The sequence below is a fragment of the Prunus mume genome, linkage group LG7 (genome assembly GCF_029339155.1).
Source record: "Prunus mume cultivar Tortuosa linkage group LG7, ASM2933915v1, whole genome shotgun sequence".
Lineage (NCBI taxonomy): Eukaryota > Viridiplantae > Streptophyta > Magnoliopsida > Rosales > Rosaceae > Prunus > Prunus mume.
In genome coordinates this window covers 18,098,695-18,121,920 of record NC_142704.1, presented here as the reverse complement: position 1 = coordinate 18,121,920, position 23,226 = coordinate 18,098,695, and the positions used below count along the sequence as shown (strand labels likewise).

At 36.4% G+C, this 23,226-nt stretch overlaps 4 protein-coding genes across 6 annotated transcripts; 2 read left to right on the top strand and 2 right to left on the bottom strand.

Moving 5' to 3' along the window:
- Positions 1-2,863: 2,863 nt before the first annotated feature.
- PME5 (Pectin lyase-like superfamily protein) lies at positions 2,864-6,157 on the top strand. The gene is made up of 5 exons (XM_008240305.2): positions 2,864-3,357; positions 3,529-3,718; positions 3,866-4,072; positions 4,477-4,721; positions 5,731-6,157. The coding sequence occupies exons 1-5, from the start codon at positions 3,020-3,022 to the stop codon at positions 5,888-5,890; spliced, it is 1,140 nt and encodes a 379-aa protein (XP_008238527.2). The 5' UTR covers positions 2,864-3,019; the 3' UTR covers positions 5,891-6,157.
- Positions 6,158-6,353: 196 nt separating this feature from the next.
- Positions 6,354-10,738, bottom strand: LOC103337154 (peroxisome biogenesis protein 19-2-like). 2 transcript variants are annotated; one of them, XM_008240307.3, is made up of 5 exons: positions 10,547-10,738; positions 10,404-10,455; positions 9,641-9,917; positions 7,107-7,423; positions 6,354-6,509 (listed from the first exon to the last, which is right to left on the bottom strand). In XM_008240307.3, the coding sequence occupies exons 1-5, from the start codon at positions 10,584-10,586 to the stop codon at positions 6,467-6,469; spliced, it is 729 nt and encodes a 242-aa protein (XP_008238529.1). In that variant the 5' UTR covers positions 10,587-10,738; the 3' UTR covers positions 6,354-6,466. The 2 variants fall into 2 exon arrangements, with proteins under 2 accessions (XP_008238529.1, XP_008238528.1); XM_008240306.3 differs by having other exon boundaries at positions 9,641-9,920; positions 10,547-10,737.
- A 1,290-nt stretch (positions 10,739-12,028) lies between these two features.
- LOC103337155 (uncharacterized) lies at positions 12,029-15,340 on the bottom strand. The gene is made up of 2 exons (XM_008240308.3): positions 14,963-15,340; positions 12,029-13,495 (listed from the first exon to the last, which is right to left on the bottom strand). Exons 1-2 carry the CDS (start codon positions 15,338-15,340, stop codon positions 12,557-12,559), a joined length of 1,317 nt encoding a protein of 438 aa, XP_008238530.2. The 3' UTR covers positions 12,029-12,556.
- A 134-nt stretch (positions 15,341-15,474) lies between these two features.
- On the top strand, positions 15,475-20,554 carry LOC103337156 (N-acetylglucosaminylphosphatidylinositol de-N-acetylase family protein). 2 transcript variants are annotated; one of them, XM_089041703.1, is made up of 12 exons: positions 15,475-15,614; positions 16,083-16,211; positions 16,302-16,362; positions 16,436-16,486; positions 16,813-16,883; positions 17,721-17,785; positions 18,054-18,098; positions 18,175-18,255; positions 18,473-18,540; positions 19,547-19,595; positions 19,924-20,084; positions 20,268-20,554. In XM_089041703.1, exons 2-12 carry the CDS (start codon positions 16,094-16,096, stop codon positions 20,332-20,334), a joined length of 837 nt encoding a protein of 278 aa, XP_088897829.1. In that variant the 5' UTR covers positions 15,475-15,614; positions 16,083-16,093; the 3' UTR covers positions 20,335-20,554. The 2 variants fall into 2 exon arrangements, with proteins under 2 accessions (XP_088897829.1, XP_008238531.2); XM_008240309.3 differs by lacking the exon at positions 16,436-16,486.
- The last annotated feature ends 2,672 nt before the right edge of the window (positions 20,555-23,226 follow it).

Here is a 23,226-nt window from a genome sequence, read left to right as displayed (position 1 = left end):
TGCTGGGCTTTGAAAGAGTATCATAAGCAATAACAACAGTTACCTTCGTGAGGGCCTTATATACCGAACAACTGCATATACCCACCCTCTCGATATTGTCTCCAACTTAACCACCTAAATCGAATAGATGGTCAAGTCCAATAGACCATTATTATAGGTGGGTTTTATCTTATACAAATTTATAAATAAACCCAATCCTAGACATGTATTTATAAAAAAACCCAAGCACTATTTAAACATAAAAACACACCCAAAATTAACCCCAAAGTCAACTTTTTGGGTGTGTTTATAAATGGGTTTTGAGTGTGTGTAATGATGGGTTTTGGGTGTGTTTATATGTTTCAATAGTGCTTGGGTTTTTTTATAATTTCAACCCCCATTTTGGGTGTTTTAGTGAAACTCCCTATCTCTTAAAGGCCTTGGTGCTATTATCAATGATAGTTAAGGTATAAATTACTATTAAGCTCCCTTGATGCAGGACTCTATAAAAAGGAATTTGACATGAGATATGAGAAAAGAAATTTGTATAGAGTTTTGGTGTGGGAAGTGTATAATATGGCTAGGTATTTATAGAAAAAAAATTCTGAATTTTTTGGTTTTTATATATATTTAAATTGGTTGATGATGTCACCAATGTGACGTGAGCATAAGATCAATAAACTCATATGACTTAGGCAATTCTTGCCTTTGGGCTTGCATAGATAAATGAAGCCCATTTTTGCCCAGGCTACCTTTCATTGATAGGCATAGCCTGAATTTCTTTTTGCCCTGACAAAAGTGAGCCGCTGAAAGTGCTCTTATATTTATACACCACAAATACGTTATTAGGCTAAATTTATTTAAATACACCATAAATAGATATTAGTGTGTGTTTGCATATCTTTTATTGTTTTCTTGCCCATGATTAACAAGTAAGATGATGATACCTACGTATTCCTTTGCCATTGGCTTCATGGGTCCCAATCTTGTCATTGATTATATACATTCTGGTGGACTATAAATTAAAATGCACAGAAAAAAATCAGTTGGATTTAAAATGTATAACAATAAAGGGTATCACTTGGTGGTTTCAAGGAGTACCAAAAAAAATAAAAAAAAGTTACATAGTATTGGTAACAAGAAATAGAGAGGCAAAGTTTGTTGACATGGGTTTGGATTCCCCTGTTCAGCTATATTATTGTAATTTTGTGGCCTACTCCTTGTTCAAAGATGATGCAAATGCCAAGGACTGTAAACCCACAAGAACTTACCAAAGAAAAATCGCTTGAATCTTTCTTTGCATGTCTCCCCGGTCAAATTGTCCTCTTTCGAACGACAATTTCTAATTATCATTGAAAAGTGAACACTACATACACTAAATGTTTGAAATTGCTTGTGCACAAAATTCATGTATTATATATCATTAGTCATTGTTAGAAATCATTTACGTGCACATTTGCTCTCGAACTATTCATTCACATATTATATAATAACTCAGTTAAATACAAAAATGAGAATGAAATAGAACTACAGGTGAAAATAACAGCACTCTTGCATAATAACTCAGTCCAAATTATCATGGCTATTTCGTCTGACAAAGGCAATCGGTGTATGGGGTTTCGGTTAATTTGGCTCCATGTCCAGACTGAGGAACTGGGGTTGGGTACAGGCTCCAACATTCAAAAATTTTGGTTTTCCGAAAGGGTAGGGCCCAACATGGTCCAAAAATTCATGAATGTTAGAGCTACAATACAAAATGGTATTTAACCATGCCCTGGGCCATCATTTTGTCATCCGCACCACCACCACCACCACCGCTGCCCCAACCAACAACACCAGCACCACAGGATGTTGGACAAAGAAGATAAAGATGACCGTTTGAAGGAAGCAAGTATTAGAAGAATAATAATGGTACTAAAAATTTAAATAAATAAATACATTAAAGTCAATAAATTCTTCTTTTTTGTCTCAACTTTAAGTTAAATAAACTTCACAACTTCACATGGCCAAGTTTCCTCCAGCTGGGGACCATTTTTGGGTGCTCTTAAATTCTTGAACCCTAGCAAAATAAATAAATAAATAAATTATTACCAGACATTTGCCAGTTTGGTAAACAAGAATTTTGCCCTATGTAATTATGCAATAAATAAATAATTAATCCAACAATTGCACGCCATAATCTACAGCGACAGTGTATGCTTTGTTATTTTAAGTTTGTCGGGAGAAGATAATCATTCTATCATTACAAAAGTGAAGTCATGATCAGTTAATTAATCTGCCTATGCACTTTCCCTAATCTTCATTATTGAAAACAATTGTTACCCATACCACTGCATTGGATCAGCTTAAACAAAAATTAATTGCAACTTAATTAGAGTAACCCATCACGTAAGACTCCTCCATTGTCGTTTCGGACTGTTTTTTTATCAGACATGCTTCCGATCATAAACCCTTTTGTTAATTAGAAGCAGTTTTCTTATAAGAACGTACAAGTTTCTAACTTCCTGAAAAATTACTTGAAAACATACTTCTTAAATAAGTGCTTCTTCAGAAAGCGTTTTAGATTTTTCAAAATCTATGTAAATGTGTGATATATTTAATTAAACCACTAAAATCACCGAAATCATTCGCACAGTGAGGTAGATTCCGAGGTGGGAAGACTTTAGAGTACATATAATTAGGATGTATCTTTATCTCTCTCATCACTGCTGAGTTGTGCATGCAAATTAAGCCAAAAACATATTTGACCCCACTTACTTATCCAAAGGCCAATTCGTAGCATAACGAGACCAACCCAAGCGAGGGAAGCCCCAAAAAAAAAAATGACCGTTGGAAAGGACTGAAATTTGTTTCCATATATATATATAGTACTTGCATTCCATCATATACATGTTCCTTGATATCTCTTCGATAGCTCTTGGCTCTTGCAATCGAATCTCATAACCTCAGAGAGAGAGGGAGCAATCTATCTATCCACCATTTTCGTTATTATTATTATTATTATTAAATTTAATGCTGTTTTAATTAATTCAAACAATTAATGGCTTCTTCTCTTTTGTCTTCATCATCATCTTCTTCTTCCTTCTTCTTGGTGTGCACCACACTCACTGTGTTTTCCTTCTGGTTGTTTCATGCAGCTCCAGCGGTGACAGCGGTGAGAAGCTCTCGCGTAATGCTAGTCCACACTACTAACAACAATGGTTCAACATCAAACTCTACCAAGAACCACCACAAGTGGGTGGGGCCCACTGGTCACCGCCAGATCGCTGTCGACATAAACGGCTCCGGGGATTTCCTGTCCGTCCAAGCCGCCGTCAATGCTGTACCGGCAAACAACACGGTCAATGTTCTCATCCTAATCAGCCCCGGATACTACAGGTCATTATTAATCATTATTGTCACTAGTCAACAATGTAATCAGTAAACATGTACAAATAGTACTATAATTCAATATTGTAATATTAACAGACTTCTATAATTCATATCGTCAAAAAAATTATAATATTAATTACTGCGGAGATAAATATGATATCGATAATGGGTATGCAGAGAAAAAGTGGTTGTGCCGGCGACAAAGCCGTACATCACGTTTCAAGGAGCTGGGAAAGATGTGACCGTGATCGAATGGCATGACCGAGCCAGTGACCCTGGGCCCAACGGCCAGCAGCTGAGGACTTACAGGACAGCTTCTGTTACTGTTTTCGCCAACTATTTCTCCGCAAGAAACATTAGCTTCAAGGTACATTTACGAGTAATGCTAGAGAAATCACGTTTTTCACGATATATTACAACTAATGTGTGTTTATTAGAGCTAACCATATAAATATAGTTGGATTTTTGCATGCATGAATGAGCATTATATGGATTTATTTATTTATTATCACAGAATACGGCGCCGGCTCCGATGCCGGGGATGCAAGGGTGGCAAGCGGTAGCGTTTAGGATATCAGGTGACAAGGCATACTTCTCAGGGTGTGGCTTCTATGGTGCCCAAGACACACTTTGTGACGATGTGGGGCGCCATTACTTCAAGGATTGTTACATCGAGGGTTCCATAGACTTCATCTTTGGGAATGGTCGGTCCATGTACAAAGTAAGTAACTACCTAATTAATATTAATGTTGATTTAATTTTGTTTAATTAGCATCAATTTTAACATGTATTTCGCATGCTATAACTATTTTTGTCTAAATTGCCATTGTCTTGCTGAGCTCTAAGCAAAAAATTTAGTGCTTTTGTCTATGAACACCCGTGACTCTTCCATTTTGAAAAAGAAAAGGATGCTTGCCTTTTTCTGCTGCATCTTTGTGACAGAGTGATGTCACTTTAGCGCACATAAAGTCAAGAAAAGTGAGGAAGCTTTTTCCCTTCACCAGTTTTATCTGTTGGTGGGAAAAATGCTATTTACATTGTTAGTGCTTTACGGTGACGTTTCGTTTGCAATGAGTGGTTTGACTTTTTGACTGATCTACTATTGGCTGGTTCTGGTTGGCACAGGACTGTGAGCTGCACTCGATAGCAACCAAGTTCGGGTCAATTGCGGCCCACTACAGAAACTCAGCGGATGATAAATCAGGCTTCGCTTTCGTGAACTGCCGAGTTACGGGTACGGGTCCTTTGTATGTGGGTCGGGCCATGGGCAAGTACTCCCGGATCGTATACTCCTACACCTACTTTGATGACGTGGTCGCTCATGGTGCCTGGGATGACTGGGGCAACACAACCGCCAGCACTACAACAAAGTAATTAACTACCTTCAGCTTTTAATTACTTTTTTTATTTTATGACAAGTGCAATATTCTAAATCCTTCATATAAACTGATTTTGGGAAGAGGAGATTCAAACTTCAAATTAAGAGTGCCTTAATTATTTGAGTTAAGAGTTCTTTTTATAATGTACTCGGATGCAAAGGAGTATATAGACACACTGTTTTGGTCAACTAATCTTACCAACATTTGCTCTAATTACTTGATTACTTCTAATCATTCTTTAGTGGGCCCACCCTCTCTGTTTCCCTTTTGACAAACACGTCTGTGGGGCCCATTTTAATTTTGTGGAATTATAGGTGTTTGAACTCCTAATCATTGTCATTGGATCAAACCGGAGTCAAGGCCATAGAAAGCTTTAAAAAAAGTGATGGAAAAGCAAAATATTTCAAAGATTTCTTGTCTCGTGATAATTAAAAACATAAAGATTTCTTGTCTCGAGATAATTAAAAACCCAACTTTTTCTTCTACTCTTTTTATATACTAATTTCCTCACATGAAATGAGAAATTCATGTAAAAAAAGATAGGAATTCAAAAAGAGAAATACCGTTAGACCAATATATAATAAATATCATAAATTTTTTGAATCTCAACTAACATATTAAAAAATTTAAGGGGGTTTCACTAAAACACCAAAAATAGGGGCTGAAATTATAAAAAAAATCCAACACTCAAAACATTTTATAAACACACCCAAAACTCATCATTACACACACTCAAAACCCATTTATAAACACACCCAAAAAATATATAATTGTTGATTTTGAAGTTGATTTTGGGTGTGTTTATATGTTTAAATAGTGTTTGAGTTTTTTTATAAATACATGTCTAGAATTGGATTTATTTATAAATTTGTAAAAATTTAATTTATTTTTAACAAGTAAGATATTTTAATGTCATGTCACTCGTGACTAAAATTTGGAAATAATAAGTGGGCCAACCTGGCTTTTAATGGGTTTTTGGTTTTTTGGGTGGCAACTGCAGGAGGAGTGTGTTTCTGGGTGTCTACAAGTGCTGGGGGCCAGGAGAAGAAGCCCTGCGTGGGGTGTCATGTGCCCCGGAGCTTGATTATGAATTGGCCCATCCCTTTCTGGTCAAGAGTTTCGTCAATGGAAGGCACTGGATTGCACCCTCTGATGCTTAGCCTTTGCTAACATCTCATACTTGTTCCAAATCCCATTCTTTAATTCATTCTTTAATTCAATTATTGTAAAATATATCTACTCCATCAACATACTATATCAAGGGTTGCTGTTCATTCTAATCGCTTTATGCGGGAGAAAGGTAGGCTACTTAAAATAGTCCAACAATCAAACTCTTATGCGTGTAGATTTGCTCATCTAATCCTGACAAGTGTCCGACATTTTGTACCGTGTACCTTTTCTTCAATAATATGATATTGTTTTGTTCAGGGCTTTTTCATTAAGATTTGAGTTTGCGTGCCACTAGACCAAACGATCATTGGCTCGCCAACAAACAAATCTATGAAATTTTCCTTACCATATAACCCCCAAATTTTATACAAGCTTTACGTGTATCAAAACCTTGCTCTGAAACTGGGCAGCAAAAGCAATCATAAGAATCTGAAATAATAGAACTGCATGCAATTCAGGCAATAACCAATTTATTTTCACAAATTTTGATAAACAAACATCTGTGTGCGCCCAGGGGATAACAGCTATGGGGATATGAAATTAGCACGGAGGAAAGACGGTTGCTCTCACATTATACAACAATTTGTCGACTCTAGCATCTCTGGAGACCTGCAAAGGAAAGCATCGTGGGTCAGTTGATAGAGCTGACCAAAGTTCTAAACGATTTCTGCAAATTGATGGTGCCACAGGGAAAGCATGTTATACTGAGTTTGTATTTCTCAGCCAAGAAGAAATCTATCTGATTTTCTTGTGGTAACACAAGTCATGTTCAACTTTGACGTGATAAATAGCATAAATTATCGTCGCTCCAAACTGAATGTTCTATTTAAATGGGAGTCTCAGCGTCTCTGCTGTAGTACAGATTCAAGTTCTCACAGCTTTAAGGAAGAGCCTACCTTCTAGACTTGGTACATAAATTTCCTTTAATAGATAGTATAAAACTCTCAATCTGAATAACACTGAAGAACAATTGATTCCTTAGCTCCAATACTTAACATAAATGGGTTCATAGACCATTTTCCTGATGAGATGCCCTCAGCAGTTGTCCTCCCAAATAAATAACATCTAAGAACAACAGTATTCATATACAGAAAATATTAAAGTGGCAAATGTGATCATCAGCGAACTTAAGATGCGTGAGCGCTTTAAAAGTTGCAGACAAACTAACCATTCAGATTTTCATAATTAACACAGTAGAAGACTTACAGTTGTCCAAGACTAGCTAGGTCAAAATCAGGAGCTAGCTCCTGCACAATATCATTAGGTGGTTGGCCGCATTCTTGCATTTTCTGCATGAGCTCAAAAATCCGGGTGAAGTTTCCAGAATCCTTTTCGTAGACTTCATTAAGATCTTTTATGAGTTCGTACTGGTGAAAATAACGTTCATGTTCTTCTTTACTCAAACTCGCTTCATGCTCTTTCAACCACTTTGGATATCTTTCTCCAATTTCCTTCATCGGTTCATGAAGAATATCCTTAGACAAAAGCTGCTGCATCATGGTCTCAACAATAGATTCCATGTCCTACACAAAAATAGGGGGGAAATTAACAATAACAAGATATTACTGCTTTTATTGACAGGTTGTACACCAATTTGGCAAAGCATCAAGTAGGAACATGAAGGTAGTGCATATTTACGAAAGAAGCAGAACATGTAGTAGCTAAAGCATGCCATTATGGCCAAATCCTAACACCACCAAAAGGATGTATACAAAGAAGTAGGAGTTTATTCATCTTATTAACATGAGACGGGTTTTTAAACCCAAACTGGCACAAATTTTGCAGAATTCAAAAGACAAAACATTGTACACTCAAATACAAGTTACGTGAACTAAAATTTTTGGAGGAAAGGAAGGAAAGTACAAGAAAGAAAAATATATGAAGACATTGAATGTAGGTCTACTACGCTATTATATAAAGAAAATGAAACAGTCTAAAAAGCACAAGGCATATGCATTCCAGAAACATACTTATCCACATTCAATTTTAGTTTGGTGTCTCATTCAGTAGATAAATCTTGAAGTTAGCTATTGTTTTGTTGAAATGATGACCAAAACTTCTAAATATACTTCCTCCAAATAAACTGTAGAAGCCACTGACCGAGTGCCTAAGCAATTAGTAGATTACCAAGCAATGCATGTGATGAAACAGCAAATGAAAGATTTTGTATATGGAGAACATATGGCACAAGTAAATGAAATATCTATTACCACCACTCTTTGTTGCCTACCATGTAAAGTATGATATGTCAATACTAGGACCCACAAGCAACCAAGCGTACAGCCAACCAATAGATCCTGCTTTGTCTCATCCTTCTCACAATGGTACCAAAAACTTAAGATAAAGGTTAAACTTCTGCTACAGTAAGCAAGCCTCATAGTTATTTTGATGGTTAGCACCTCGAATACTAAACATGAATTAGACGATATTTTTTTTCACGACATGCAGAAAACAATTAAATTTCATATCAGGGAAAGCTATTCAGAAATTACACACCAATACCTCCTCTCTTCATCCCAACCCTAAAAAGAAGCAAACACACCAGTAGGTCCTAGACATAGCTTCCAAAAAGGGTATTTATTTTCTAATCAAGTTTCTGAATTGATCATTTTTCTCCCTCTGAAAGGAGCTTGACCCGATCAAGTTAGGAGCTAGACTAAGAAGGGATTCATCACCTTCAATGCGTTTTAGGAAAGTGCTAGCTGTTTTCTTGAGTTTTATGGACAGAGAAAATTTAGTAGGTACAATATTTAGCTCATAGTCCCCATGTTCAAAGGTAATATGTGTTGTTGCTCTAGGCAGGGATTATCAGTGGGTCCTTGAAACATGGGGACTATTGAAGGTGATGGACACATAAAAGAGATTAAAAAAAAAAAGGGTTATCAGTGGGTCCTTGGTTTCACTTAATCTGAACATGAATTCCTCAAACTTATCAATGTATTCAACGACCAACATATTCCCTTACAAAGAGACTAGCAGTAGTCCAAAAGCACTCGGAAAATGGTTAACATTACATTTCTATTTCAACCTTTCTTATCAACTCACTTCAATGGAGATTGGTTCTGTGCTATATCAATTTGTTTTTCAAGGTTATACTCCCAAAGAGTTTAGTTTGGCACACCAACTTCGTCTTGGAAAATCCAACTTTTTGACTCTTAGATATTTGATACCGCTCAAACTATGGGTCCAGGTCCCAACCAAAAAGCTTAGGATTTAGTTTATCATTAAAACTATGAGCATCAATATGATTGCTATTACCGTATCAAACATAAAGCTAAAGTTTTAGTATGTGCTTTGTCAGAAAATTGATCCAATATGATTTACCATTAGCCTATATCAACCCAGAATTCCAATTCTTAGTAAACAATATTGTCAGAACGAGTGATACTCAGCAAGCAATAGATAGTTATTCTCAATAGCAATATACTTGAAATCAGAACACAGGGATCATATTAGACACAAGCATTGCAATGAAAATTTCAGTTAGTAGAACAAATTTCAGGTACAGAGGAGGATAAGTTCCATGTTCTAAATTCTATCAAACACCAACCTTAATCTAAATACCCATGTATCGAATTCACAACTATAAAATTGTGTCGATTACAATTCACTAACTAATTCAAATTGCATAAAACTCAACCAAACAACTAGAAGAAAAGCTTGACATTGATCAAATCCCAAAAAAAACAAAAAACAAAAAAAAGAAATTCAAAGAAAAAAGTAAATGAAAAGAAAATTACCTGAGACCCAGCAAGTTCCTCGAACTGCTTGACCCAATCTTCCACATCCTTACCCAAATCCTCTCCGCCAGGTTTCGTACTTGTCACAGATTCCAGTCCCTTAACAGCCTCTCTAGTCTGCTCTCTGAGCTTATCAAGAGCCTCAGTAACATGAGATTCCTCTGAAACCTTTTGTTTTCCCTTTTTCTTTGTTCTTATTTCAGGTAATCCCATGCCAAGTCCTTGAACCCCAGCAGGCAAGGAAGGTGGTTCTTGCTTGTTCTCTGTAGATTCTTTACTTCTATGACAAGAAAAAGAATGTAAATACTCAACTTGGCGCAGAAGTTTCACATAGTTCCATTAAGCATACTGATATTTACTACAAATACATAATTCATTATACACGCCTAACGCTTTATTTCACCATTTTCTTCATGGGTTATACTTATAACAATAATTTCATTCAGTTGAAAATGCTGTTGAGCAACTTGGGCAAAAGCAAGATACAAACACCCATGATGTGATTCCTTTCCTTTCTATATTGAAAACCAAATGTTGAATGAAAAATTGTCCTTGGTTACTTTCATAAACAATTCTAGACAAACAATTTTGAAGAATTACAAACTACTTTCGGAACGAAGAAAATAACGTTTTGAACACAAATACAAACTCAGAATTTTGAAGAAACAAACACCCGCATGAGAATTTACAAAGTAAAGCTTGACGCTTTTGAGAGAGAGAGAGAGAGAGAGAGAGAGAGAGAGAGAGAGAGAGGGAGAGAAACCTCTGAAGGGAGGGTTTGTTGAGGTTGAGATTCTGGAAGTCATCTAAGGCACCTGAAAATCAATTCAAAGACAAAATTACAAAATTTAGAGAGAGAGAAAGAGAGAGGGAGAGAAAGCAAAGCTTCTTGTATCTAATACGTACTATCGAGGAGTTCGTCTAAATCATCAGAGTGGTCAGCCATGGATGAAACTTGAAGCTCTCTCTCTCTCTCTCTCTCTCAACTCTGTGTAAAGTCTCAACTGCTTAGCGTCTGGGTGGGATTGGAAAGGAATTATGGAAGAAGTACGGAATTGATGCAGGGATTGAGAAAAAGCAAGCTGCAAAAATGACGAATGGGGCGGTCAATCTATATGGACTGGATTTGGGCCCAAGGTCTTGAGCTTTCAACTCCAAAGATATTTTTCTTTCTTCTCTTTTTTGCCAATTCTTTCTCTCTTTTTTTACTAGATAAATTGCACACCTATCTTTTTTTTTATTATTATTATTTTTAGTACAAGTCATAGTCTAAAGTTACGGAAGATGGGTATTTCTCTCACGCACAATTATAATGCCGTGGGATTCAAACTTGAGATCTCTGATATGCAACACTAGACTAGACTCGTTGGCTTGCACACCCAATTTTAGTAGATAAATTGCACTCCCTATGTGCGTGTGAGAGAAGAAAGTGGGATAACAAGGGCCCAACTGTAACATCCCACATCAACCAACGGAGAGGGGGTGATGTGCCTTATATGTACATGTCCGCCTCCATCTAGCACGAGGCCTTTTGAGAGCTTACTGGCTTCAGAGTCATGGGAACTCCGAAGTTAAGTGAGTTGGAGTTAGAGCAATTCCAGGATGGGTGACCCACTAGGAAGTTGCTCGTGAGTTCCCAAAAACAAAACCTTGAGGATAGAGAAGGGGGCCCAAAGAGGACAATATCGTGCTACGGCGGAACAGATTTCGGGATGTGACACCAACTGCTTGAGCTCTATAACCTTACTCAATTGAATGCACAAGAAATATTGATAAAATGTTTAATGGACAATACTACCAATGATATATATCATATTTGACCCAAACATTATTTAAGGGACATCCTTATAGGGCACACCCCATATGTTATTTTTTTAATTCGAACATTCTATTTGATAGATATTCATTCAAAGATAATCTCTGCAAAAAATCACTTGAATCCGAGTCAGCCACACACGCGTGCGTGCGCGCACACACATACACATATATATTCTTGACTATTCACCTAGATGAGTCACATTCTTTCTTACCTGTGAGTTATAGTTTGACACGTATATAAAAGTAACTTATTGAAAACACAAAAAGTAAAGCTTTCATTCATTTGTCAAATTCTAATTTGGAGGTATAGATGACTGATTCCTTTCATGTAACAAGCCAATTATTTCCCTTATATGTATGTATAGTGGTTTGGATTTTGTTGTTGTATAATTCACATCTGAGAGCGCTAGTATCTTAGAGCCAGCATTGTTTGTTGAGTCCAATATCAACTAATTCCTTATAAAGTAAAATTATTTAGTTTTAAGATTCAAAATTTAAGGGTAATAGAGAAACTATAACCTCTTATCTGCTCACCTAGGTAGGGCTTAGAATAGATGTACCAGCAAATACTTTCAAAGAAAATCTCATTGTAAATTTCATTTCCTCAATGACTGTATTCATGACAGATGGTTCCTTCTTTTATACAAACAATGCCTCTGGCTTTCCAGCCAGTTTAAAAAACTTAACTTCCTAACTGGAGACTGCTGAGCTGCTTACTGAAAAGCAAAGAATGCTGATAGACATTTAGATTTAAGCTAAACTTAACTTCCATAGGAGAAAATTTTCAATGGGGTAAAATTCAAAAGAAATTCCACGTACATGGCAAGTAGTACTGCTATTTAGGCTATATTGCTTCATTCGTTTACAAAGTTGGACTAGAGTCAGCTTCTAAAATTGTCATGTGATAGAGGATTTGGCCCCTGATCTTTAGTCTCTGAAACACCAGTCACACAATTAGCCTCGACAGTAGCTGCTTGCTTGATGTTCGGTTCTTCTGTGACAGACTTCTCTGTGGTTTCCATAGCCATTGTAACAGTATTATTGTTTCCACAATTCAGGCAAGGCTTCTGACCCTCCGATTGCAGAATTTTCTTGAAATTAGGGAGTTGAACTTGTTTCCACCGGTAGTTCTTGGTACACATGGGGAGGCATGTATTTCCCTTCTTGGGGATGGAAAATAGTCTGAGCAATTGGGTTAGGGGGGTAAAGAGCTTGAAGCCCGACTGGCCCACATATAGCTTGGCTACTTTTAAATCGTTTGAAGTTAGCAACATGCTTCTTTCCAGAAAGATGGTGGTAAAAAATCCCCTGCCTATCACACTTGACATTGCATATATCACAGATTAGCGGAATAACAATCTTCTTAGTTTCAGTTTCAGAAGTAATCTTGTGCTTCTTCTTGCGCTTTGGACCATGCTGCTGCCCCGGGATATTATTATGCTGTTCAGTTTCCGCAGAATTTACATGGATAACAGCTTCAGTGGGTAAATTTTCTGTTGGTTTGTTCTGTTCACCATCCTGTGCACACTGAGTCAAATGAGACACTTCCAGATTTGAATTAGATGTGCGATTCTGTTGGCCCTGTAATTCATTCCCTGATCTGATAGCATTTTTCATCTTTTCCATCTTTTCCATCTTCTTCATGTTCTTCTTATGTCGCTTTCCATTCTTGTGATTCTCAAGAATTTCCAAACTATTGCACGCGGCCTTACAAATTTCACACCAAGCAACCTGGGAACTTTGGTTGTTCCGAACTTTAGTTTTGTTTGGAACTTCTGTTTTAAGTGCTGACGCTGATTCTGATTTCTCAGGTGGAAGTGTTGCTGGAGCAACTGAAGATTCTGGATGCGAAGATGTTGAAGGGAAACCATGTTGTGAGAAATGCTTAGGGCCACCACTACCACAACCATGTGGTCTTCCAATGAAAGATGGGCCAGCTCCACTGGGTCTCAGGTGGTTGTAGCCAAAATTTCCTTGGTGTCCCTTGAATGGCTCACCACCCCTTTCACCACCACTACTGTATGGAGGCTGACCAACCTGAAAAATTAAATCTTGAAAGAATAAGAAGGTAGAAAGCTGGATACAAGCCAAATGAAAAAGAGCAATGATGTTTGCAATCTTAAAAAACCCTATGTAACTTAGAATATCAATATTTCAAACTGACCCACAGGGTTTGCAATCAGAAAGGAACTTTTGTGACTTAGAGCACCAAATACATTAGCCAATACATCGCTCCAAACCCTTCAGAAAAGAGCAAGATACATAGCAAAAACAGCCTCAACTTCAAAAGAAGTCAGATGACATCAAAACCATAAATTTGCTTCTACCTTCTGCTCATAATACATATACCCAAAACCAACATAAGGGATTTCAGAAAAAGTACAGTGAGACAAAAAGGATAATTTGGCAACATTGAGTAGTAGATACCCACCAGAGAATTTTACAAAACATCTAGATGAACTTAAAAACTTAATCAACAGGAACCAGACAAACAAAATTCAGGAAGCCAATCGAACATATAGTCTAAAACAAACCAACAAATCTGCCATGTTCTCTTTGCACAAAAGTTTCCTACATATCATTATGTGAATTGAATGGCGAAATTCTTCACTCTGCATACAAAGTTGCAGGTCATTTAAATTAATAGGGGTAGCACCTGCACCATCTCCAGTGGCTTAATTTTGCATATTTGAGCAAGAAAAGAAGTGTTCAAATCACCCAAACATCAAACAAATCCTCCTTTGGTTCATGTATGTGCACCTATTTTCAGTTTATAAAGATTCTCTACAAGACTTACAAGTATTTAATTGTTTCAACCATAGAACTCGAAAGAGATTTGGAAGAGGATGGTGATAGGAGTAAATAATACATCATTGAGTTTGCAGAAGCAACTACATTATGGTCATCTTGCGTCACATAGTTCATTAGTGTCTTATCATCCGAGCTCCCAAACCAAACACAATGAGCTGTGTTTCACAGCAAGTAAACAAAAATATTGAAAACACATCTCAAAATTTTGAAAAGTATAACCCCTAGTGTTTGATTCCAGAACATGTTGTTAATGTAATGATGTCCTGAAAATTACAACTCCCTTTCCTCAAGTAATGATAGGAGTTTCTTTAATATTGAATATGTAAAATTTGAACCTATAAGGAAAGGGTATTTTACTTAACCAGAAAGTCCAAAAGATATCCTTCCCTTGCTACTTATTTCCAAGTCTCCATGATCACAAAATCTTTGTCCTTCCTGGTTTAAACCACCAGAGAAATAGAAGGACAGAAGAACCAACCATTTCATGCAAAGAATTGTCCTTCCTGGTTTGTACCTTATATATGTATATATATGTTTATGTATATAATGGGGTTCCAAATACAAAAATGGATCAGATAAGTGAAGCAGAAAAAACCCAACTCATTTTTGTCAAGCATATGCATAAAACAAACAATCAAAAGCAATTCGATGACAAAGCCACCAGTCCAATCAATCAAAAGCAAAACATTGTACCGGTTGATACAAAGGCCTCTCTGCCACTGCTCCCACTCTGGACCCTGAAAATTGCGCCAGTCGAGACAGCACAGCCGCGGTCGGGTCCAGCCCCGGAAGTACCGGAATCCCAAGTGGCTGGACTAGTCGTGATTGAGAAAGTTGGACAGGTTGTGGTGGATAAGGTTGTTGTTGCTGCAGCAGCACATTGGTATAGTTCGATTGGTAATAACCTTGTTGCTGGTGGTGGTATTGTTGTTGTTGTGGGTGTTGAAAACGAAAGCAGAAAGATTGGCTTGATTGGTATGCAATAGAACCTTCTTGTTGTTGAAGAGCTTGGAACTGTTGATAAAGCAGCTGTTGTTGTTGAGCAAGGAGCAGTTGATGTCGTTGGTCCATGGTTTAATTCTGTGGTCTTGCCTGTAGGGAATGGTTGACTGTTTAGGGTTTTTGGTGTTTTGTCTGTTACTGTCAAGGCAGAAGGGTCTGAGGAGACGATGATGCTCCGGGCATGTGGGTTTTCGACACGTGGTGTCCGGTTTTTTGTTTTTATTTTTCTTTGCCAAGTCTATTATATATATTGGCTTATTTTTTTCATGTTAAGAAGAGTCGTCAAGCTTAAAACTTTCTGGGAATTTTTTTCCGGCAAAACAGGAAGAGATTACTAATCCAGGTAAGGGCTCCTCCACTTAACTCCTCCGTTTCTTGTCTCCTTCTTTATCGTTTTCTTTTATTCGCATTCAACTGTTGAGGAGCAGTCAGTGGTTTGGGCAAAAGTTTTGCCTAGATGATGTTTGATGAAAGGTTTGAGTGAGATTCAATGCAAACCAAATATGCTTTCATAGTCTTTTAAACTTCGGAAACAATGTTCAGATACAGTTAAAAAAAAAAAAATCAGATTGTTCAAAACGTAAGAATACAAAGTTTTTGAATAGGAAAAGTTGTAAGTGAATGTTTAATTTTTACTTAAAAAGTATATGACGCAGAGCATTGTGAGTGTCTACCAAATATGTTGCAGGAACAATGAATTGTGTCCAAGTTTTTCTTTTCTTTTCCTTTTGGTTTACTGGGTTTGTTCCATTCTTGAGTTTGGAGGTTGTTTGACTTGATGAATTGATTATCAATTTATCATTGTCTGCAGGTGCATGCCATATGGCATGGTTCTTGATTATTTCTTCTGTGATTGTACTATGGGTAGCTTCTTTATGCAAAATTCTGCATGGCTCATATTCACCTCCGAAGGGTACTTTCTTGAATAATTTGAAAAATGGTGGGTAGTCTGCCACTCTGCCCTAGCTTGCTTATTTTGCCGCCTTCTTTTTGTGCATACTGGTTAAATACACTGTATTTATTGAATCAGGTGGCAGTGTCAACAAGAGAAATGTTTTGCTGGTTATTGCCCACCCAGATGATGAGTCCATGTAAGCATAACTGTAAAAAATTGATTATCATTTCTTTGGCTCTAATAATGGCTTCAGTTGTAGCCGATTTCAGACGAGTTTTTGAGCTGTTAGTTTGCGTTGGTGCTTCTCAAATGTTGGATGGGTATGAGGCAGAATTTATCCTGGTTGCATAAATATCAGCTCCCCTCTGAGCCCTTCTATGTTGATGTTTGAATTTACTTCAATATTGTTCCATGATAATTAACAAGACTAAGTGGCCCAAAAAGGAAATGTGGGTGTTGGAATCTAGAACTACTTACTGATTGTCTCATGGCATACTTTCATTTGTTTGAATTGTTGTCCCCCTGTGTGACTGTTGAGTTTTATGTTTGATGACGAGGTCTGTTTCTTTTTGGCCAAATTGTATAATATGATACATCGAGGTTCTGTATTTATGTTGTGTTCAAACCGTCCATTGCATTTCTGCAGGTTCTTTACTCCAACCATAAACTATCTCACCATGAGAGGGCATAATATTCACATTCTTTGCTTGTCAATTGGTAACACACTCTCATCTATATACAACTTTGTCTCTGCCTTTTTTAAATTGGTATGTACTGGTTTGTTAATCTTTTCCCTTTTTTCGTTTATTAATCTCCATGTAGCTTATACCATAAAATTGTTCACAAATTTGGAATGTGGTGGACAGACTGTTTCTCTTAACATTCCCTTGAAGTAGGATGGATCATTTTACGTAAGCACAACACTAAACTATAAATAGAGGTCTTTTAGATATATGACAACAGACAAACTTGTAGATATATACAGTAAGGCTGAGGTCCTCATTTATTATGAAAACTATATTGACTCCATTAAATTGGTTTTGACAATTGTCTTATTTTAATAATTTTTTTGTTAACTGCTTTGAAATGTGTTAGGGATAATGAAGCCTGATGAAAAAAAAAAAAAGATATTAATAACTGATACATGGGTTGTGTTTACCTAAAAATGGATGTATAAATTTTTTAATAAAGGTTACTAATAAACTAAGTGAACATATAATAAGTATGTGTATTATAGACTTATGGTCACCCTTACACTTAGAATGCAGTCGAGTACCAATTTATACAAGGGTTGTTTCTCCATCCATTAATGTATCTAGAATAACATGCTTGGGATGGGATAAGAATTTCCCTCCAGATCTTTCTGTTGGTTTCACATCCAACTGTGTCACAGTAGTTTCAGCCTTTACACTACTTATTGTAACTTATACAATATAACTTCCTTAAGAGTAGTGTTGGTGTTACAGATTGAATTATGTCTCGTAAATTGTTAATCCTTGCCCTTATAACTTCCTAGTATTTTTTTTAATGAATTCAGTTTTGTCTGTTGTGCAGGTGATGCAGATGGTAAAGGAATTACCAGAAAAGAAGAGCTCTACCAGGCTTCTGCAATCCTCAAGGTGATATGCAATCTGGAACAAAAGAGTTGAGGCTTTAAAATTCACTTTGTTTAATGTTGTGACCCAAAATTTAAGCATCTACACATGCGTGGGGGTCCAGTACTAAAGTGATTTTAGTGTTGTTAACTTTATTTTATCCAATTCTGAAAATCCTATTAAGTGTTGTTGCTTGCAGAACTTATGTTCTTTTGTTATCTATGACACATTGTGATGTATTTTCACCAGAACATTCATTTAGACTTCATAGCATGTGAAATTGGATATGCAGGTTCCACAACAACAAGTGAAGGTTCTGGACCATCCAGATCTCCAGGTTCTACTCAACTATTGAATTAGTATCATTCCTGATAGTATCTTGAGGCATTTATAACACATTCCTCAATCTTTAGGATGGTTTTGGAAAAGTTTGGAACCATAACATATTGGCGATGATTATTGAAGAGGAAATTAACAGTTATGGTATTGATTTGGTAAGATAATCCTTCAGACCTAATAGTTTGCTTTATACCTTCACCTGCTATTGTAGTTTCTGGACTACTGAAATTTATTACTACTTGTGTTGTCTTTTTTGTGGTGATGTGATAAGCATCATTTGATGGATTACTGGTTTTGTATAAAGTAATGCCTGCTCTTATGGTTCAATCTTATCTCCCACTTCTAACATCAATTTCACATGGGCTTTATCAGATAATTACTTTTGACAATTATGGAGTTTCGGGCCATTGTAACCACCGTGACGTGCATTATGGGGTAATGTAAGTTGAGCTCCATTTTTCAATCACATTTTATCAATATTTTTAAAATTGGAAGGAAATTCCTGTTATATAAATGCCTACATATGTTAGATATTTATGGCATGGAAATAAATGTTACAAAATAAAATAAAAGATAATAATACTTTTGACGACTCTTCATGTCACATGAATATATTCTCTTGCCGGTCAGTTTTTCTACCCTTTATCTTTTAAACCTTAGATATTTGCCAGTTAATTTTGACTTCTTACATGCCTAGAAAGAAAGTAGGAGAGTTGGAAGTAGCTGTTTTGATTCTTTTAAACATGGTACCATTATTTGGTTGGTAGAAACTATGAGTAAATTTTCCATATTTTATTAACTTGGTTTAATTAAGATTTGGAGGTTTATCTATGATATTCAGTTGGCTATTATGTTTTCATATTACTGTTGACCTTTATTTACTACCAATATATTGGACTTATTTGGTTTAATGCTAGCTGTTAAGGTTGCAAAAAAAAAGAAAAAAAGGAGGAAACGATCAGGTTATCTAGTAATTATGAATACATAGAATATGAGAACTAGTTGAAGCATCTTAAACTCACTCTGAATTTTAATCATATTTTCTGTTTTTTGTATTTCCAAAGGTAATTAATTGAAAGGATTAAGCCTCTTCTTTTGGCTGTGAGATATTATTTAGCCTGGTTTGGTGCATATACAATAAGCCCAAACTGAAGTTTCTCAATAAAAAAGGTTTTCCACCTAGGTCTGTTGTGCAACATTTAAGAGAGTAGTCCAGTGATGAGACTTATCCTGCAAATTCGCACACTACTGTGACTGCATAGAATAAGATACTGATCTGCCTGCCTTGAATGAATTTGAAAGTACCTATTGTCTTTCCCATTTTGGTGCATGTACATTTTCAGGATGGCCAAATTGTGGTTTTATCTGTTTACTATGGCATTGGCACGCTAAAGTTTGGCAAAGTCTATTTATATTTAATGTTTATTTGTGTTGTACTGTAAGCAGGAAGCTCTTACATGCATCATCACAAAGGAAAATTGAAGCTTGGGAACTTGTATGTTCTCTCTTCATTAGATTTCTTATTTCTTTCATTTGAAATCTATGGCATCAATTTGATTCTGCCCAATTCTAATGATTGACAAGTTCTTTATACTGTCTATAATCAGCAAGTATCTTGAAATTCTGATTTGTTCTCATATGTCACCTAAGTTTTTATACAATAATGTCTAGTTTTGGTTATATGTTTTATTGGATGGGATGATAACTTTACATATTGCATCCTTTACTCTAATGCTAGTTAATACTGTAGCACCTATCAAGCATATTTGCTGTTAAACCAGTGATTTTAACTTTTCTTTTGCTGCCCTATTTATTTTTCTCAGGTTAGTACTAACATGTTCCGCAAGTATAGCGGTCCAGTGGATATATGGCTGTCCAGTTTATATCCCATGCAATGCTCACATGAAGTGCTGCATTGCTTGTTGAATGAGCAGCCTAGAAAGAGCTTCCGGGCGATGGCACAACATTCAAGCCAATGGGTTTGGTATGCTTTCTACTTTTTATCGATTGAAAATAGTTGTGAACCATTTTTGCTGTGACATCTCAACCTACGTTTTCCTATTTTCTTCCTTTATTTTACTTGTGAATCTTCTTCAGCTTTCATCAACCAAATGCAATCCAAGTAATAAGATAGTCAAATGAATAGATTTGCGTTTTATATCTGCAGGTTCCGCAAACTGTTTGTAGGATTTTCCAGTTACACCTACGTGAACACACTTAGAAAGATGAAGTAGCTTGTGGGATCGGTTTGGATACTTGCTTCTTTGGTAGATCTGCTGCTTAGCTGGACATATGTTTTTTGTTCTTGTATATGCCTCTGTTAGTGTCTCTTTATGAGATGTTTCAATCGTAAATTGAATAGAATCCTTGCACTCGTGCAAAAATTTTCATTGCATTTCAGACTGACAACCTTTCTTTGTTTTGATTCAATAATAAAATAGCAATATTATGGAATAGCATAGCTCTATTTTGTTCTGCCCCTTCACTACTATCCACGACAAAACGGTGTCGATTTTACCTGCCATTTGGGATCTTTTTTCTTCTTTGATAAAACCTTAATAGCAGAATGGGAACAGCTGAAAATTATTTGGACTTGTGCATTCCAAATAAGTTCAAGCCGGCAGAGCACAGGAACAAAGTTGGCATGGAAGCCTGATGCATTCTTCTGTCTTTCTTTTACCTTTTGTTGTAATGTACTTGGCTTGATTTGTTCACATTAATTAAATGTTTGAGAAACAAATGTTTCAGGCCTAAAAAACCTCTACAATGTCATCAATCAACAAATCTCCCAAACCAGCCTTAAAGAAGCAACAAAGAAGTGTTTTTAGAAAGAAAAAAATAATTATTATATAAGATAAAACCAAGAAAACGTAACGAATTATGAAAGAAAAGAAGAAATGCCCTGTGCAAATATTATTATTTCATAGAATTTCAATGGAAATAAAAAGGAAAGTAAAGAGAGACCTCATGAAATCTAAAGAGAAACTTGAAAACGGCAAAATGATCAAAATTTCGAAAACAACATATCACAATTTCCATGAGAGGAAAGTGTACAAAATATGTGATTAAAAAAAGAAGAAAACATTTAAAACTGGTTAAAAATACCTATAACTGATCGTATGGCTAACTGGAGCTTTAACTTGGATTTTGGGGTTAACTATTTGGATGAGGCCCCTGCTTGGGTTAGCTCTTTTTTGGAGGATGATTTTTTAGGAGTTGTTAGGCCTCGCTTGATTTGTACTAGTTAGTTGTTGTTTCTTTTTGGGGTTTATCCCCCCTATTTCATCAAAAAAAAAAAAAAAACCTCTAACTCTAAGTTGCACATAAAAGACAATGTACTTTGCGCATCGTTTTAGAAATAGCGGTGGCCGAAACTATTACCTGTCCCACATCGAAGATTAACATTATTTTGGATATAGAGTTAGCTTCCAACAATTCTCATTCCTCGGGGACGTCGGATAAAGGTGGAATGAGTCTTCACTTTTCATTTTCCTTCTGCTTTGATGAAATGTGTTTGGTTGTTTCTATTTGTTGTCTTCTTCTCATCCTTATTGCAACTGATTGATTTGTGAGTAATTTGATAATTGTTGGGGTCTTTTTCCGTTGGAAGGCTCATTCGGGCTTGTTGATTCTTGGACCGCTATAGAGTGGTGAATCAAGTCTTCGTTGCCCTTTTTTCTGAGTTAGCGAGAACTAGGCCCAAAGTATCCTGAGAAAAAAGCAAGTGCTAGGGGAGTACTTTGTTCTTCTTCTAGTGGCTGCATGTTTTGTGTAGATCTTTTCGGCAGCTTGACGTTGATATGAGATTATATGAGCTTGGCATGAGAGCTTGGAGTGTGGGAGCTGTTTGGGCCAACAAATTATGTGCCTAGCCCAACGCTGGAGGCCTAGAAGGATGAGGGAAAACAGGACCTAGGCAGTTTGGACTAGAAATGGAATCAAGGGCCCAAAGTCAAAAGCACAGACCTAAGTCAGATCTTTTACCAAAACCCAAAAATTGGAAGGAAGCCCAGTACATGCGAATTGCTCAGTCCACAATCCCCAAAAAATCAAAACTGGGCTTGGGATGATTAAATAAGAAGGAAAAGCCCAAAAAGATGCAAACCCACGTGACTACCTAAAACTTTGAAAAGTCAGCAATCTCAACTGAGTCTATGGGAATTAATGTAAACATGTCTTAAAACAGGCAAAAGTCTCCAGCCTTTTCAGTTAAAAGAAGATCAAAATCCCTTTTCAATATTCAGAAAAATTCTGCTCCAAAGCAGGTACCATTTCCAAGGGATAAGCAGACTATATTTTCTAAAGAGATAAGTAGGAAGCAGGGAGTTGTTCATTTGGAAGATCAAACTAACCATCACAGTTTGAGCTCTTACAAAGAGCAGTTAAATTTGAAGAAGGGTTAGGTTTTTTTCAAGAAAAATAGGGAAGTGATTGCCTTAGAACTGACTATTGACGGTTTACCTGCCAGAACAGATAACTTCCCTTTTTCTTTGCATTTAAAATAAAAGATCTTTTTGAAAATATTGCCGTCCATTATTAAAAGATTAAAAGCCCCACTCCAAGCATTTCTTATAAATATGAGAGAGGGTGAATAGAGCAAAGGACAACAAAAAAAAAAAAAAAAAAAAATCAATCAAAGACAAAACTCAAAATGATCACTTGATCACAAAAGCCTTCAAACAAATTGAAGTAACCAAAAGCTTATTGAGCCACAAGAAAGAAAACAGCTACAAATCAAAACCTCCAGTGTTAGTTTAGACTTAGAGAAATAAGTCATTCAAAACGAGATTTCTCTCGTTACAAATTTGGTTCAGCAAAAGCCAAATCAAGTAGAGTTTGAGTTTTTACAAATATGAAAACCTCAACAAATTTATGGAGAGCCCTGATCAAAGTAACAGGTACCACAGTGCATTCCAACTCGGTAATCCTCAAGTCTAGTCACTTCGCCTTTCAGATTGAAGAGGCCGCAATTCTACCCTTCAAAAGCCTTTCAGGCTTGAAATAGATTAAAGCTCTGCCAAACTCGAACGTTGGTATCGATTTATAGTTGAAACTTAGCAATTGAAGTTGTTGACATCCAGTCCAGCACAGGCATACCGAGTCTAGCCCGGATCAAAAGCATCTAT